Source organism: Pteropus vampyrus, unplaced genomic scaffold (genome assembly GCF_000151845.1).
Source record: "Pteropus vampyrus isolate Shadow unplaced genomic scaffold, Pvam_2.0 Scaffold67, whole genome shotgun sequence".
Lineage (NCBI taxonomy): Eukaryota > Metazoa > Chordata > Mammalia > Chiroptera > Pteropodidae > Pteropus > Pteropus vampyrus.
In genome coordinates, this window is record NW_011888848.1 from 8,041,743 (window position 1) to 8,057,278 (window position 15,536).

The following is a 15,536-nucleotide window of genomic DNA, read 5'->3' on the forward strand; positions in this document are numbered from 1 at the left end:
ACATATTTCTGAGTTGCAATCTACAGATATTACAAGATAGTTACAAAGCTATAGATTGTGTGTAAATGTGTCCTATTATAATTTTTAACACTATACTTTTGTGCTCTAGGGATTCTCACTAATAATTAAATATTTAAACTGCCTTGATAAATTATGTCATTGTCAGTATACACAGATGACACCCCGATGTTAACTAATAATTAATATAACTGTGTACCAGCCTCTACATGCATTACTTTATTAAATTTCACATAGCCAAATAAGTACAGTTATTGCCATCTTCAGATTATGAACTGAGGCTTAGGTTTCATAACTGGCCCAAGGCAGCATAAATAGTAAGCAGGAGAGCCCGAATGGAACCCAGGTCTAACTTCAGAGCTATCGTCTCGACCATTCTGCTTACTGCTGCTGATGTGGGCATGGCTGACAGGGTTGCTGCATGACCTTCATCCTTCCCGTTTAGTTCCTTCAGCCTAGAAGGGACAATCTTTTTGCACATCTTCTCTTAATCAGTGCCATAACACCCCAGCCGAGCTATCATTTCCTCAGGGAAACCTTCCCTGACCCAAATGTCTAAATCAAGCCCTTCTTTGATTTGATAGGCTCTCATGTCCCCACAGATCTCTTAATGGCACTTGCCACAGTTGTAGTTTTATATTTGTTAGTGTGGGATTATTTGATTGATAGCCACTCTCTTTTTAGATTGTTAAGTTTTGTGAAGGCAGCGACTTTTTTTATTTTTGCTTAGCATGGTATTATAAGTATTAAGTGCCACAAATACTGGGCACTTGATATTGGAATGAATGAGAGAAAGTCTTTTTGTCACTATAACCACTACTGATAACGTGTCATACTTTTGTAATGATAATTAGCAATTTAAGGAGAATCAGCTGTATTTTAGATTTTTTATTGATAAACTGCATAAATTTGTAAAGATTAAGAACATGTCAGAAATACACATTCAGTTTCTGGAATAGTTTGGCAAACAGGAGCTTATGCTATCAATAATTGAGTTTCCATGTTTTTTCAGAAATCTGCTTGAAAAATACCATGATAACTTTAAGGTACATATTTTGAGAAAATGAAATGTTTTATAATATTTTAACTTTTTTCTTTCTAGTGTTGAAGGGCTCCATGCTATTGTTGTGTCAGATAGAGATGGAGTGCCTGTTATAAAAGGTAAAACTGAGCACTTACATGCCAGTGTCATGTTTCTTTTATAATAAAATTATTTATATCTGAGTAGTACAGAGGCAAGCATATAAAACTCATTTCAATAAATTCAGGAGATGGTCTTAATTGGGGGGGACATATTTGTTTTTGTATATTGAAAGCTGTATTGGAACATAGGTTATCACATGTTAAATATATCATGTTACCATCCAGAGTTTAAGGATGGATTTATCACAGGCCCAGTTTCCTGTTAAAGACATTTTGTGGTATAATATTAGTAAGTCTAAGTGATGACACCGGGTATGTACGCAGCTGTATATGTTATACACACAGACTCCCCCTAGTATATATATTTTTAATCATATTGCTGGTAGTTTTAGGATAAACGTCCATACATTTGAATCAGTACATATTTATTGCGTCGTTTAATCTTTCTTGATTTTTCTACTTGTTTACTGGAAATGAGATTTTTTTTAACTTTTAACTTCATAATTTAGTTAACCAGAATCTAACAAGAATTTTTCACCTAAAGAAGAGCTTGTTAACCTCAAAAATAACTTTTTTTCACCTGATTTTCAGTCTTTTTTTTTTTTTTTTTTTAATGTATGCATTGTCACAGAATCAGTATATGTTAAGACCATTTTTACTACTTCTGTCTGGTATCAGAATGGATGTGTATAGTTATACTGGGAAACTAATAGCTTCCCAGTAAAGAAAGATTAAATAATGTTCTGTACATTTTGTTTCCAATCTGTTTTCCACCTGCAGTTATCACGTGTCACGTAATTTTAGACTTTAGAATTGAAAAGAAGTTTAGAAATCACTTAATTTAGTTCTTTTCTTTTATAAGCAAAGATGGTCAAGTGCAAAGAGTACATTGTCAGTACTAAGTTGCACGTGCGAGTGACAAGATATAGTAGAAACCACCGTCTCCAGTGTGCTTTCTAACTCACCATAAAACATACGTGGCCATGAGCAAGTCACTTGCCTTTTCTTAGTTCTGTAAGAAGGGCTTTGAACAAAATAATCTCAGATTTTCCAGCTCGTATGTTTTTTTCTGAGGATTCTGTGTTAAAGCCTTAAGCTTGCACTTAACTGGTACAGCTACATGATTTTAATGAGTTTAAGAAAACAAATAGCCAGCTGCAGAATTATTAATATCTATAGGCAATACTACTGTTGATTTTATGAGAGCAAAGTTTTCTAAAGCTTTTTTTCATTATTCTAGCTTGGCTCTCAGTTAACCAGAATATTCAATTTATTAAATGTACTGATTAATCTGTCTTAGGGTTGATATTAAGAAAATATCAGCATTTAGTATTCTTTTAAAAATAAAAAAAATACTGTGAGAATCATTTTTTCCCTTAGTTATAATCACTCAGCTTCTGATTGAGCAGTATTTCCCACCTAAATTGATGAGACCCAATTAGCCATAAGATTTTAAATATCGTAAAGCAGAACCCTTGTGCTTGATATTTTTATGGATATATGTTTTATATCTGTATGTGTGTGTATATATTTATATACATACATACATATATATATATTTGGTACTGTAAATCTTTTTCCTACCATATTCACTGAATAAGCTTTGATTAAATTATTTGTATTTCCAGTGGCTAATGATAATGCTCCAGAGCATGCTTTGAGACCTGGCTTCTTATCTACTTTTGCCCTTGCAACAGATCAAGGGAGCAAACTTGGACTTTCAAAAAATAAAAGCATCATCTGTTACTATAATACCTACCAGGTAAGTTCATAACTAATTAATGATTTGCTGATTTCAACTATTATTGTTATGTCTTCTATAGAAAATAGCTTGTGTTATCATTCTAAGTTTTAATTTTAAATGGGATGGAATTTTAAAATCTTAGCTTTCAAATTAGTTACATTAAACTATAGTACTTTTTTTCATATTTTACACTAGGAATTAATATGGAAAAGTATTTTTAAAAGATTTAACAATAAAGTACATGTTACCCTGAAAAGGTAATTTAGGTCACTGTTACCTCCAGTAGATGGTGCCCTTAGCTTTACAACTGATTTCTCAAATGACACACTTTTTTTGTTGTTATGACAGATAAAGAATTACTCTAGAAAGTCAAATGATAAGTTATTTAAATTTGTTACTGCTGCTAATACCTTCATTTGATTTGGAATATATATATAATAAGTGAGATTATTAATTGTGGGAAAGAAATTACTTGCTACATACCTCTTGATCTCCAGCTGTATTTTCTTTTTTAGAATAAATTAATTGTTTGTGTTTTACAGCAATGTTTCCCAGAGTATCATTTATGTATCACTGATGATAAGCAATTGACATCTTTTTATTTTAAAAGTTATATATTCTGATGTGTATTAGGCAAAAGATAACAGACCCATCTGACCTTTAATTTCACTGATAAGGATTAGGTTGAAGCCAAGTGTTTTAAAAAGATAGTTAATTTAAAGGTAATTTGAATCCATTTAAATTATAGTGATACACAAGAGGCAGAAAAATCATGAAAGTGTAACTACTTGCATGAGAAATACTGCTTTTAGCCATTTAATTATCAATATTTATTGAGCGCATACTATGTAATTGACACTTGGCTGGGCTTTAGAAGTAAAAAGATGAATAAGACGCAGTCCCACCTTAAAAACTTACCAGGCTAAGTGGTAGTAATGTCTTTAAGAGAAAATAAGTAACCATTTTATGAAAATATTTAATTTCAGCTCTTTTCATATTTCATGATGTAGTGCCATGATGTTGGGCTAGTATGTTACACATCGACTATTGAAATTTTTTTGAAAGATTAAGATACTGCATTTGAATTATGCTACCTTTTAACAATACAGCATATTATTTAGGTCTTATTTTCTTTTTAGGTGGTTCAGTTCAATCGTTTACCTTTGGTGGTGAGTTTCATAGCCAGCAGCAGTGCCAATACAGGTGTGTTTTAATTACCTTAAATGCATCTTTTAATTCTATATAATACTTATCTGAACAGTCTAATATGATAGAAATAGTAAATTTAGAGTTGAAAAACCTGAGCTCATGGTCTGGCTCCACCATGTGTTCCTTGCTCTCTGGAGAAGTACCTTCTCCGAATTCTGTTTTCCATATCTGTATAATGAGCTTATATCTGCTTTCTCCATCTTATGGGGTTATTTTCTAGTTCAAATGAGATAGTATATGGGTAAGTGATCCTTTAAAATAGAAAGAGAAAATTAAACTTTATCTTTAACTCTTAATGCTACATCTTGCTCACATTAGAACAGCTTAAGAAAACAAAAAGAGAAGATAACCAAACAAAACACATAAATTGGGCAAGGATGAGTTAAATTCTGTATAGACCAATCTATTAGAATTTTAAAAATCTTGAACGATAGCAAGTTGAATGCAAGTGGGAATTTAAAAGAGTATGAATAGGATGAACATAATTCATGTTCTTCTCGAGTGTTGAAGAATTTGAAAACAAACACTAGGAAGCTGTACTTTCTATAGAAGATGGTAAGATCCCATTATATCCAGTAGCCTTCCCTGGATATTTATGTATAAACTGATAATATTCAGTTGAATTGTAATTTTTTTTTACTCTTTTTAAAGTAGGATTTAAAAGGTCTGTCTACTTCAGATTAGACTGCCGTTTAGAACTATTATACATTCCTTTTCTGTTTTTTTTCTTTCCCAGTTGTTTGATCTAGTTCTATTCCTACCCGTGTCACTGAAGCCAGTCCTTAGATCCCTCGTCTTTAAAATGAAGGATTTAGAGTTGATGATCTATTAGGTCTCTTCCATTTCTAAATATTTTAAAGCTGTAAAATACTCAATGTGAAAACACTTTGTAAATTATATAGGATTGTAATGATGTCAGTATTTTAAGTATGTTAAACCTGTTGTGATAAATCACCACAACTATAATACTAAATCATCGGTTTGTATTATAAATTATGATAATGTACAGAATTATATTTTAGTACTTAGAACATTTCCTTGGGAACCCCAGATGCTTTTAATATTCTTTGAGACAGAGGAAGATGCTTATTTGTTTGAACATAAAATAATAGCGTCTAAGGTGTATAGCTTTTAATTCTGGTAAACTAAGAAGGCTAGATATGCTAATTTCTAGACTTGGTTGTCTTCTAGATTCATCGTTGAACTTCCTTTTAAACGTGGAAGTGTATGTAAACTTCATAATGAATGTGGGTTTTTTGGTTACCTAGAATATTTGTTTTAGTTATGGGAAATAAGCTATGTCTCATTTACTCTTTAGCAACCAAATTTTGACAAGAGGGAATTTAAGTCAAAGACTTTTTTTCTTAGGCACATTTTTTTTCTGATGTTCTGATTTTTTTAATCTCTTTGTTTTAGGACTAATTGTCAGCCTAGAAAAAGAACTTGCTCCATTATTTGAAGAATTGAGACAAGTTGTGGAAGTTTCTTAACCTGACAGTGGTTTTGATGTCTATCATATCTTGATTTTAATAGACAACGATGTCATACCCAGCAATCTTTAGACCACACCAATACCTGTATCTATGTACCCAAGAAAGGGCCCCTTCTTCCACCTTACACTAGAGAAAGAGCCTGTAGATATAATTTATGGAAGGATTGATTATTATCCTTTCTTGTATAGAGTCTTATTTACTGAGATCTGGGGATACAGAAATGGTTCAGCTGTTCACAGCTCCCATGGAGTTAGTCCAGTCACCAAATCTGCATGAAATTCTATGCAGTGGGTCAGAATCAAAATGGTACTTTGATCCATTTGAGCCATGAAATGTCCCTATTGTATAGTACACCCAGGCCTGCAGAATGAAGCAGACCCTTTTTATTGTGAATAATGAGGACATATTTTTTTCATATTGTTTTAGTTCTTGCATTGAGTGTGAGGAAGATAAAATGGCTTAGTAAAAGTAATAAAATCAGTACAATCACTAACTTTTCTATGTATATTATTTTGCATTATAGATGAATATTACTAATCGATATGATTCTTCTCAGAGGGTGCTGCTCTTTAATGAAAATGATAGCTAATGGTTTTTTCCTCCACTCTGCTTCCTATAACCAATCAGTGTTTTAATGTTTGTGTGTTCTTTATAAAATTTGTTATTTTTTTGTTTCTTTATGAAATTTAGATGTGATTTATTATCAAACTCTGTTTCCAGTATTGGTATGTAAACATGATAGTACAGCCATTTTTTTCATACATGGGTATAAATAAAATAGTATTTTTAAAAGTATAGTTTGATTACTATATAGTTTTTTTTCTCCTGACTTCTTTCAAAAGTTTAAAGAATATAATTCATTCCTTTCAACCACATGAGTAAGTACTGAGTGTTTTTTGTAGATATTGGTTTAGAGACTTATTTTCAGTTGGAAAATAAACCTTATCCATGAGCCTAATTTAATCTCTGAAATTGCTAACACACTTCTAGAATATGCCCTTTATATTCAGAAATACAGTCCATCATTAGAAATTGTTACTTTCCTCCTAGGTTCTTTCCCAGTCAGTCACTGGTACAGTTCAGTACAAATGCACTGAACACCTAGTATGTACCATTCACCGGTGCTACCACAGTGCAGAATTCTAAGGAACACATTTCACATCTATTACTGTACTCCAGGAGTGCATTTTACATGGAATGTGTGTTAATGCAGTTCGTGGAGTTGTGCAGTGAGATGGTCGGCCAGGCACTGTGCCTGCATGCTTCTTTGCCTCACTCCCTCTCTCCCTCCTTCCATCCTATGCAAATATGAAACTAAATTGTGGTAACCCACCCCTTAAAGAATTTATAGCTCAGTAAATGAAATATGTATATGAAATTCTGTGATGATGCTATAAAAACAGAATAGAGGCATTTAAATTGGACAAGACCAACAGCCTTTACCATGAAATAGAGGCAAGAGATATATTTTAGCTGTAGAGAAAAATAATTCTTACAACCTAATGAAGCACTAGACACACCCATTAAAATCTAGAATTTCCATTATCTGGGTGATTATTTAGTAGCATCTAGGAAATTTTTGCCAATGCAATGATTCATGAAAAAAAACTCTTTTATAATTGAGGTGACCAAAATTTTCATGGTGGTGGGGGAGGCTAGGACAGTAGCTGCAGGTGTGGAGGTCTGCTCAGCCCAGTAGTTTGAGGAGCTTCTGTATTTCAGAGCCACGTCCCTCCTTTTCCATTTTTGGGCACCATGGGCTCTACAGTGTTCAGATGAACAATGCGATGACAGTTAACCGAAAGAACACACCCAAGTTTTATTTAAGTTATAAGTAGAAGCTGTTCCTGAAGTATCTGAAAAATATGAATTTAGTTCTGTTCCACCTTTCTGTTTTTCAAGAATTCACAGAAAATTGACTAATTAGATGGTGCACATGCCCCAAAGTTGACCAAAAAAGTTCAGTGACACACATCTGTGGGCTCCCTCCCACCTGCAGTAATGAGCACCTTAAAGACCTCAGCCTGCACCTGAAGAGGTTAACTCAGGATGCTCCCTGCATGCTGTTTATGAAAAGGACTCCACAGGAGCCGCTGTGGTTTCAGCAAAAATGGTGGAAATTCTTAACAAACAACATTCAGTTTAGCGGTTTTGATACCTTCTCAGATGAGGAAGTTCATCAAGGCCTCAAAACCTATTCCAATTGGCCCACCTATCTCCAGCTCTTTCCAGAGAGCTCATAGGAGGACTTGATATAATTAAGGAACTAGAAGCATCTGAAGAACTAGATAAAATTTGCCCCAGAGCTCCTAAATTAGAGGAAGGGCTCAAAGAATTGACAAATAAAGCTTCTGTGATGCTCTTTATGAAAGGAAACAGGAAGCTAATTGTGGATTCAGCAGACAAATTTGGAAATACTAAATAGTACTGTTTAATATGAGACATGTGGTATATTGGAGGATGAAGAAGTTCGGCAAGGATTAAAAACATACTCCAATTGACCGATATACCCTTAGCTGTATGTGAAAGGGAGTTTGTTGGAGGGTTGGATATTGCGAAGTAACTGAAAGAAAGTGATGAATTGTTGCCTGTACTGGAATGAATAAATGTTAAAATTGGTGCCCAACTGTTGCAAGAAATATTTAATTACAGTGGAGCCATTCATGAGTTAGTCCTCAGAAAAGGACTAGGAGAGGAAAAATGCTTCTTTCCCAGTTTCACTTTGTGTATTTCACAAGGTTGTGCTATATAAATGTAGGTTTCATTTTTTCCACCAAAAATAGAATGCAATAAACATCTTCAAATTCAATTTAAAAATTATAAAAAATAAAAAACCCCAGGAAAGAAAACTAATAAATGGAGATACTTGACCTTTACATGGTGAATATTGTTACTATTAAAATTTCTATCTGAAAGGGTATAATAGATGAATTATTCTATAGTTCGTCTATCTGAAATTTCTATTTGAAGTATAATAGGTGAATTATTCTATAGAAAATCTAATAAATTTTTGAAAAGGTGATATAAAACTAGATTAACTCTTTCTAAAAGATGGTATAAAACTAGATGAGGTGCACAAGACAGATCGATGGAACGGACTAACCCAAGAACAGACTTTAGTACGTATATGGACTTAAAACATAAAAATGACATATAAGTCAGTGGGGCAATGATTAATAAGTAGGGCAGGCATTTTTGATACTCTGTGTATGGAAGTGAAAATTGTTATACCCTTTATGAAGGACAATTGGGCAGTCAAACTTTTAAATATACATAACCTTTGACCCAATGTATTAAGAAAATCCAGAGAAACAATCCACAGACACAAAATAGTATTTAATTTAGGTACCTCATGGCTAGTCAAGTTGACAAAATTAACCATCACAGCCAGCAATTCCACTTCTAGATATTTATCCTATGGATGCATATGTACGTGTGCAAAATTATCTATGTACAAGTCTATTCATTGCAATTTAGTACTACTAAAGGATTGGAAACAAAATATCCAGCATAGATAGGGTGACCATATGTTTAAAAAAAAAAAAATAGTACCACTTTATACTTGCTCTTGGTATAATTATTATTGGAGCTCCTTTCAACTTTCAGGCATCCCACTTTAGATGCATTATATGGATACAATCATAGAGGATTAGTTAAATTGCTACATTTGCAAAATGGAAAAAAGAATGATGACTTTAGGTACTGAGATGGAATGATCCCTAAGACAATGTTCAATGAAAAAAAGCATGGTATGAAACAATGTATGCTACAATTATGTAGAAAATAAAATATATGCATTTGTTTTTATATTTGCTTATATGTGATAGACTATCTCTTTAGATACACAGTACCTAGTCACGTTGGTAGCCTCCAAGGAGTGGACTAGGTACCTGGGAGAACAGGGATCCCAAGTGAGGCTTTCACTGTAAATTTAATTACACTCGAATTTTTATTCAAAAATTACAAAATAAAAAAATGTTTCAGCAAACAAAATTTATAATAAAATGATGATGAGATATTGGGGGGAAAATGTTTTAACAGGGTTAGCCAAAGAAACAGCTAGTAAGATAAAATCTATAAAATTTATTTTAAGGAACTCGTTTATGTAATTGTGGGAACTGGCAAAATCTATAAGGCAGGCTAAAAGGCTTGAAAATCTCAGCAGGATCTGGTGCTGTCATCCTAAGGCAGAATTTCTTCCCCTTGGAAACCTGTTTTGCCTTAAGGCCTTTCACCTGCTGTGTGAGGTCTACCCACTTTATGGAGGATCAGTGGACTGTAGATATTAAACACATCCACAAAATACCTTTATAGCAGGAGCTAGATTCATGTTTGAATGAGCAACTGAGTAGCCCAGCCAAGATGACACATGTAACTAACCTTCACAGTCTACCCCTGTCAGCTTAGCACCTGTACACATCTTCATATTTAATCTCCAAATAAAGACAAAAACCAAGTCATACTTTTAATGTGATACAACTACGTTGCATATAACTGAGAACATGTTAACCTTTTCTCTGAAAGAGGATGCAAAGTCCTTGGGTGTTGTTCACTTTTGTCCTTGTAATACTTTAGCTTAAATATTATAATGTAACCATTTTTGATGCACCTATGATGGAGAATAAAAGAGAGAAGAAGAAAGACCTTTGCTTTATATATATATGTGTGTGCGTTTATAATATATACATATTTGATATATGTACATAAAAACATTCATTACAAAATAAGGAAGAAACACAATAATCAGTCCATGCTTCTCCAACTGGGTACATGGTCATAGCTAGTATTTATAACTTATATTTCATTATTCATTCCATATTCTCTCTGCCTTCAGGAAGCACTTCAGCTGGTCATGGCTCTTTGCCTGATGGAGTGACCCAAACCTTCATTCCTGAAGAATTTGAGCCATTAGTTGTCCTGCCTGAATTGAATTTTGTAGTTTTCCATTGACTTTAGTCACAGGGCTTGGTGGTACTAAAATCTCTTAAGAGGTCTTATTTTGGATATACTCTTCCTCACTCCCACTGTGCAGTAGCAGCCATTTTCTCTTGGTAATCAGCATCAATTACCCCAGCCAGGACAGTAATCCCTTTTCTGCCTGTTGATTCAGAGGCACAAAAAGCCCAAAGTAACTAGAGGCATTCTTCCTTTTGAAACAAAGATCTCAAGACCAGCACAGCCTAAGGACGTAGAGACAGGAAGCAAAATTGTGTCAGAAGGTCACTAGGGTTAATAGTGAGTGGTGTTATGTACATTTCCACCCCTTGATTCTTGGACTTGGGCATCCCGGCTATGGGAGAAGTAGCACCATGTACTGAGTGCTGGTTTAGGTCATATGTAGCTTCCTGGAGAACACTGCCCCAGCCCTGCAAAGTATTGCCATCTAGATAGTGCCATAAACTGAGTCTTCAAAGGCTATTCCATCATTCTGTCAGGCCAGATGCTTCAGGAAGGTGGAGAACATGGTAAGACCAATGAACTTCCATGAGCAATATGAGAAATATATTTTCTCCAATCCAGAGTTTAATTAGATACTGTGCCTTTTTGTTGGTTTGTTTGGTTGGTCGTGGAAGAAGCCAGAGGCAACAAGTTAATCTTTATTTAAAAAGATATCTTGACCTGTCCCACACCACTGGACCCCTAAAATTTCAGTGAAGTGGAAGGCCATTAATTTTTTGCTGGATTTATTTCCCACCCTCAGACATACAAATGTATTACAAATAAGGTTAGAGTAGTTGTTAACGGCTTGTTCACTCCATCTAATTAGCATAACGTCATTAGCGCAGTAGACCAGGGTGAGAATGTCTTGTGGAAGATGATCATGGTCTGTGTGGACGAAATATGACATGGGGCTGGAGAACTGATATACCTCTGAGGTAGGATGGTAAAGATATATTTCTGGCCTTGCCAGATAAACTGTTTCTGGTTCTCTTTACTAACAAAGTGTTAAGGAAAAAAAAGAAAAAAAAAAAAAACATTTTCCAGATCAATAGCTACGTATCAGGGCGTGTGTTAATTTGTTTAAGCAATAGAATCACATCCGTAGCTGCAATTGAAGTCATCACCTGATTACATTTGTGATAATCCACTGTCATTCTCCAAGATTCATCTGTTTTCTGCACAGGCCAAATAGGTGGGCTGAGCGAGATGTTGTGAGAATCGCCGCCCTTGCATCCTTCCGGTCCTCCGTGGTAGCACTAATCTCTGAAATCCCTCCAGAAATGTGCTATTGCTTTTGGTTTTACTCTCTTCCTAGGCAGATGCAGTTCTAGTGACTTACATTTGTCCTTTCTTTCCATAATAGCCCTCACTCCACGGGTCAGAAAACGAATGTGGGTATTTTGCCAGTTGCTGAGTGTGTCTATGCCAATATTGCATTCTGGAACTGGGGAAATGACCACCGGTTCAGGAGTCCACTGGGCCACTTCTCTGGTTCCATCCTTGCTGCTTTTGTGCAAAATCCAGTCCCTCTCAAATGCCTTCACACATTTCTGGGAGTCCCCATAGAGCCCTTTAACCAGTTTCCAATTGCTCTTCTATTCTCCTGGATGAGCTCCGCCCGCAAACCCAGGCTGCTCCTGACCGAGAATATGGGTGCCTAGAGCCTGCTGAAGGCTAAGGGCACCATCTTCACAGTTATAAATGTGTCACAACTTACAATCTCAGTGTCTGTCCCTTAAGAGTCTAGTGAAATAACTTCTTTAGGTTTTGCTTAGCGGCTGAGGAACAGAGAAGAATGTGTTCAGAATCACCCTATAACCGATGTCCATAATCAGTAAAACACGCGCCTCAATCCTCTCTACCTTCAGATGAATTCTTTCTCAAGAAGATTCTTGGTTCCTTTTACCTGCCAGTCCGTCAGACCAGAGCTCCTCAGAATGTGGTCCACAAACTGGGCTGTTCTGTCCATCTGTAGTACGTGACAAGTGAAATACAGAAATTGAGAGCAAAGAGTTTAAAATCTTACGGCAATATGACAGTAACTTTAGGTCTGCAGAGTCTGATAAAAAATGGGACTGCGATATTTGTATTTTTTATTTCATTTTTCAGCTATTACAAAATCCCAGTCTGAAATTTTTTAAAAAGGAAAATCTGATCCTTCACCACAGATGATTTAAAGAAACTGCCTGACATCACATCCAGACAGCCTGAATCTGTAGTAAGCAGGATAGGCTCAAGCCTGGAACTCTGCTAGATACAGTACTTGGCTGGGAAGAGTTTGACAAAAATGGGTTTGCTGCTGCTGACTTAAAGTAGTAGAGGGGGCGGGAGGTAGGATTGACATTCACTCTAACTATTCTCTTGCTCCCTACCTCAAACAGGGACACAGCGTTAACTAGTTGACCTGCATGCCTCACATTTTTGAGAGGTGATAATCTAAGAGCCCACTCTCTCAGATGCTACTTGGGTGGGAAGAGAAGGGCTTTGGCCACTGAGAATTTTGATGTCCAGTGGCTCTGGAATAGGGGGTAGCTATTCCAGGGGCAGTAATAGCCATCCCCACCATAGGGGTGACTCTTCTGGTCCAGAAGGAATGGTGCTTCTGTGGGGCAAGATATTCTTAGTGGGAATTCTGAGACTACAGGAGTCCCCCCTTATCTGTGGTCTTGCTTTCCATGGTTTTATTTACTTGTAGTCAACCATGGTCTGAAAATATTAAATGAAAAATTCCAGATATTTTGAGCGAGACCATATTTATATAACTTCTATTACACTATTGTTATAATTATTCTATTGTGTTATTAGTTGTTAATCTCTTTTCCTAATTTATAAACTTTATCATAGGTATGTATGTTTTTGGAAAAATACATAGTATATGTAGGATTTGGTACTATCTGTGGTTTCAAGCATCCACCGGGGGGCTTAGATCATATACCCGATGGATAACGGGGACTACTGTAACTGCTAATACTTTGTGTCTTATGAAGTGAGTGCTTCCTTTATGATAAGCACATACCAGTTAGCAGACGTGGTCTGACACAGATATCCCACTGTCTCTATTCCCAAACAACCCTACTTGCATTGGCCATTGGCACAAAACATTTTCCCTCATCTTGGGCTTATAGAAATAGCTGAGGGTCCTTCACCAGGCTCCTCTCAGGAGGTGAAATCATGACCACTTTCAAGGCTGTGAGAGCAGGTAAAGCCTAGTACCAGTTGCATAGTGGATATATGTTAGCTCGGCCTTTTCATGTTAAACCCTTTAAAAAATGGTTTTATCTCCACCGCAGCACACTCTCCATCATATAGCTTTGTGTACCTCACTGGTGATATTTATCTTTACTTCTAAACATTATTATGTATTTTTATTATCTTTTCCATATTGAACTAAGAAGTCCTTGAGGATGAGACTACTTCTTCAACTCCAAATCTTCATGGCTCATAGTCTAACCAACCTGTATTCTTTACTGCTATTTATGATATTAATCAATTGTGTTTCTTTTAAAGATATTAAAATATATTTTAATAGCAAAATATTACAGACACAGAAAAAACATGCTCTTTCAATGAACATAACCAAAGAATAGTATAAATAAACATGACATACTTTACAAAAGGTAAAAACAATATTACCTACACAAGAAACACCTGTGGTTCTAAGAAAACAAAACATAAAACCATACAGCTCAGTAAGGCTTCCTCTGTAACTCCTTACTTTTCAGACTTTACATAATACATTTTTACTTGACATTTGCTTTATCCATATGATAAAAACATAACAAAACACATTAAAACCTTTTTGAAATACACAAAAATTTAATGCAATTTCTGAGTCCGAGATGTTTAAATAACAGAAAAAAAATTTATTTAACAAAGTATCACTTTGGACTGCAAGAACAGTGTCCTATCATAGCTTTGCACCATAATCTTTTTATTTTGGGGTTCCTCCAAACTATATTAAAAACCAGTGTTAATAAAGGTAATAGAACCTACTTATGAGCTCTGGATGACAGTTTCTCATTCCCCTATTTCAATCCCCTTATTCTAGTTTAAAAATTCTGTGTAATAAACGCAGGGGCAGTAGTAGCTATCCCACTTCATGTGGATTTAGTGTTGCTCCCTCAACCGGCAACAGAAGTTGCTCTTGAATGAGGTGCAGGGTGCTCAGCCGTCTTGGTGCCACGTGGTTCTTACTTCTCTCGGGCCAACACCTACAGCTCACTCTCAGAAAGGGATTGTTATAACACACTCTCCTTGAAAAAGCTCTCTCAGTCTGTTTGGAGAAATGTTAAATGAAGATAACTTAGTGCTTACAAGTGATTGATTATTGTTACCTACAAGTCATCTACAACTTTATTACCCTTCCTCAATTTATGTTTTCTCACTTTATAAAGCATTTCTTCCAAAATGACTACAAAGAGATTTTTTTAGATTATACCTTCTTTTATCTTTATCATCCTACTTAATCACCCATAAGACATTTAGTTCTCACAGGTTCATCATTAGAAGAGAAAGAAGGCCCCACTAGATTTCTGAGCCTTTTACAAAGAGAAAATAAATACTGCAAACATTTTCCATTTTAGTTTTGGAAATTGTTTTGTTCTTTGTATAAAGGGGTAAAAAAAAGCAAAAAAACTCTGCCCTCCCAATCTTTGTTGTATGCTGTCTCAATATATTTTCTGAAGAGGCAGCCTAAGCCTCAAAGTACACAGCTGCTTTCTTCTTGGTTCACAGTACAACCTGGATGTCAGACAAGATGACCAGGACACAGAGCGGGACTCCAGGACAAAAACGTCCACAAGCCTGGGGACCACAATGTGGGAAAACACAAACCCTTCGTCTTACGTTGTGTGTTCTAAGAGTGAGCACACTGGGCATGGTGGTTTCATCGGTTTCCATCAGAACGATGACTGACTATTGCATATTCTCAAGGACATGACAACAGCTTGAAAGGCAGCAGTTTTCCATGAGTCAGCAAATGTAGTATG

General features: G+C 35.5%; 1 protein-coding gene and 1 pseudogene across 1 annotated transcript in view; both read left to right on the top strand.

The window, feature by feature from the left end:
- The window catches only part of LAMTOR3 (late endosomal/lysosomal adaptor, MAPK and MTOR activator 3), a 13,149-nt gene extending 6,747 nt beyond the window's left edge, over positions 1-6,402 (top strand). Inside the window, exons 4-7 of the mRNA XM_011361523.2 lie at positions 1,121-1,179; positions 2,790-2,923; positions 4,045-4,108; positions 5,531-6,402. Of these exons, the coding sequence (XP_011359825.1) occupies positions 1,121-1,179; positions 2,790-2,923; positions 4,045-4,108; positions 5,531-5,604 (331 nt within the window). The 3' untranslated portion in view covers positions 5,605-6,402. The remainder of the gene's footprint in view (positions 1-1,120; positions 1,180-2,789; positions 2,924-4,044; positions 4,109-5,530) is intronic.
- Positions 6,403-6,553: 151 nt separating this feature from the next.
- On the top strand, positions 6,554-10,251 carry LOC105293039 (annotated as a pseudogene).
- The last annotated feature ends 5,285 nt before the right edge of the window (positions 10,252-15,536 follow it).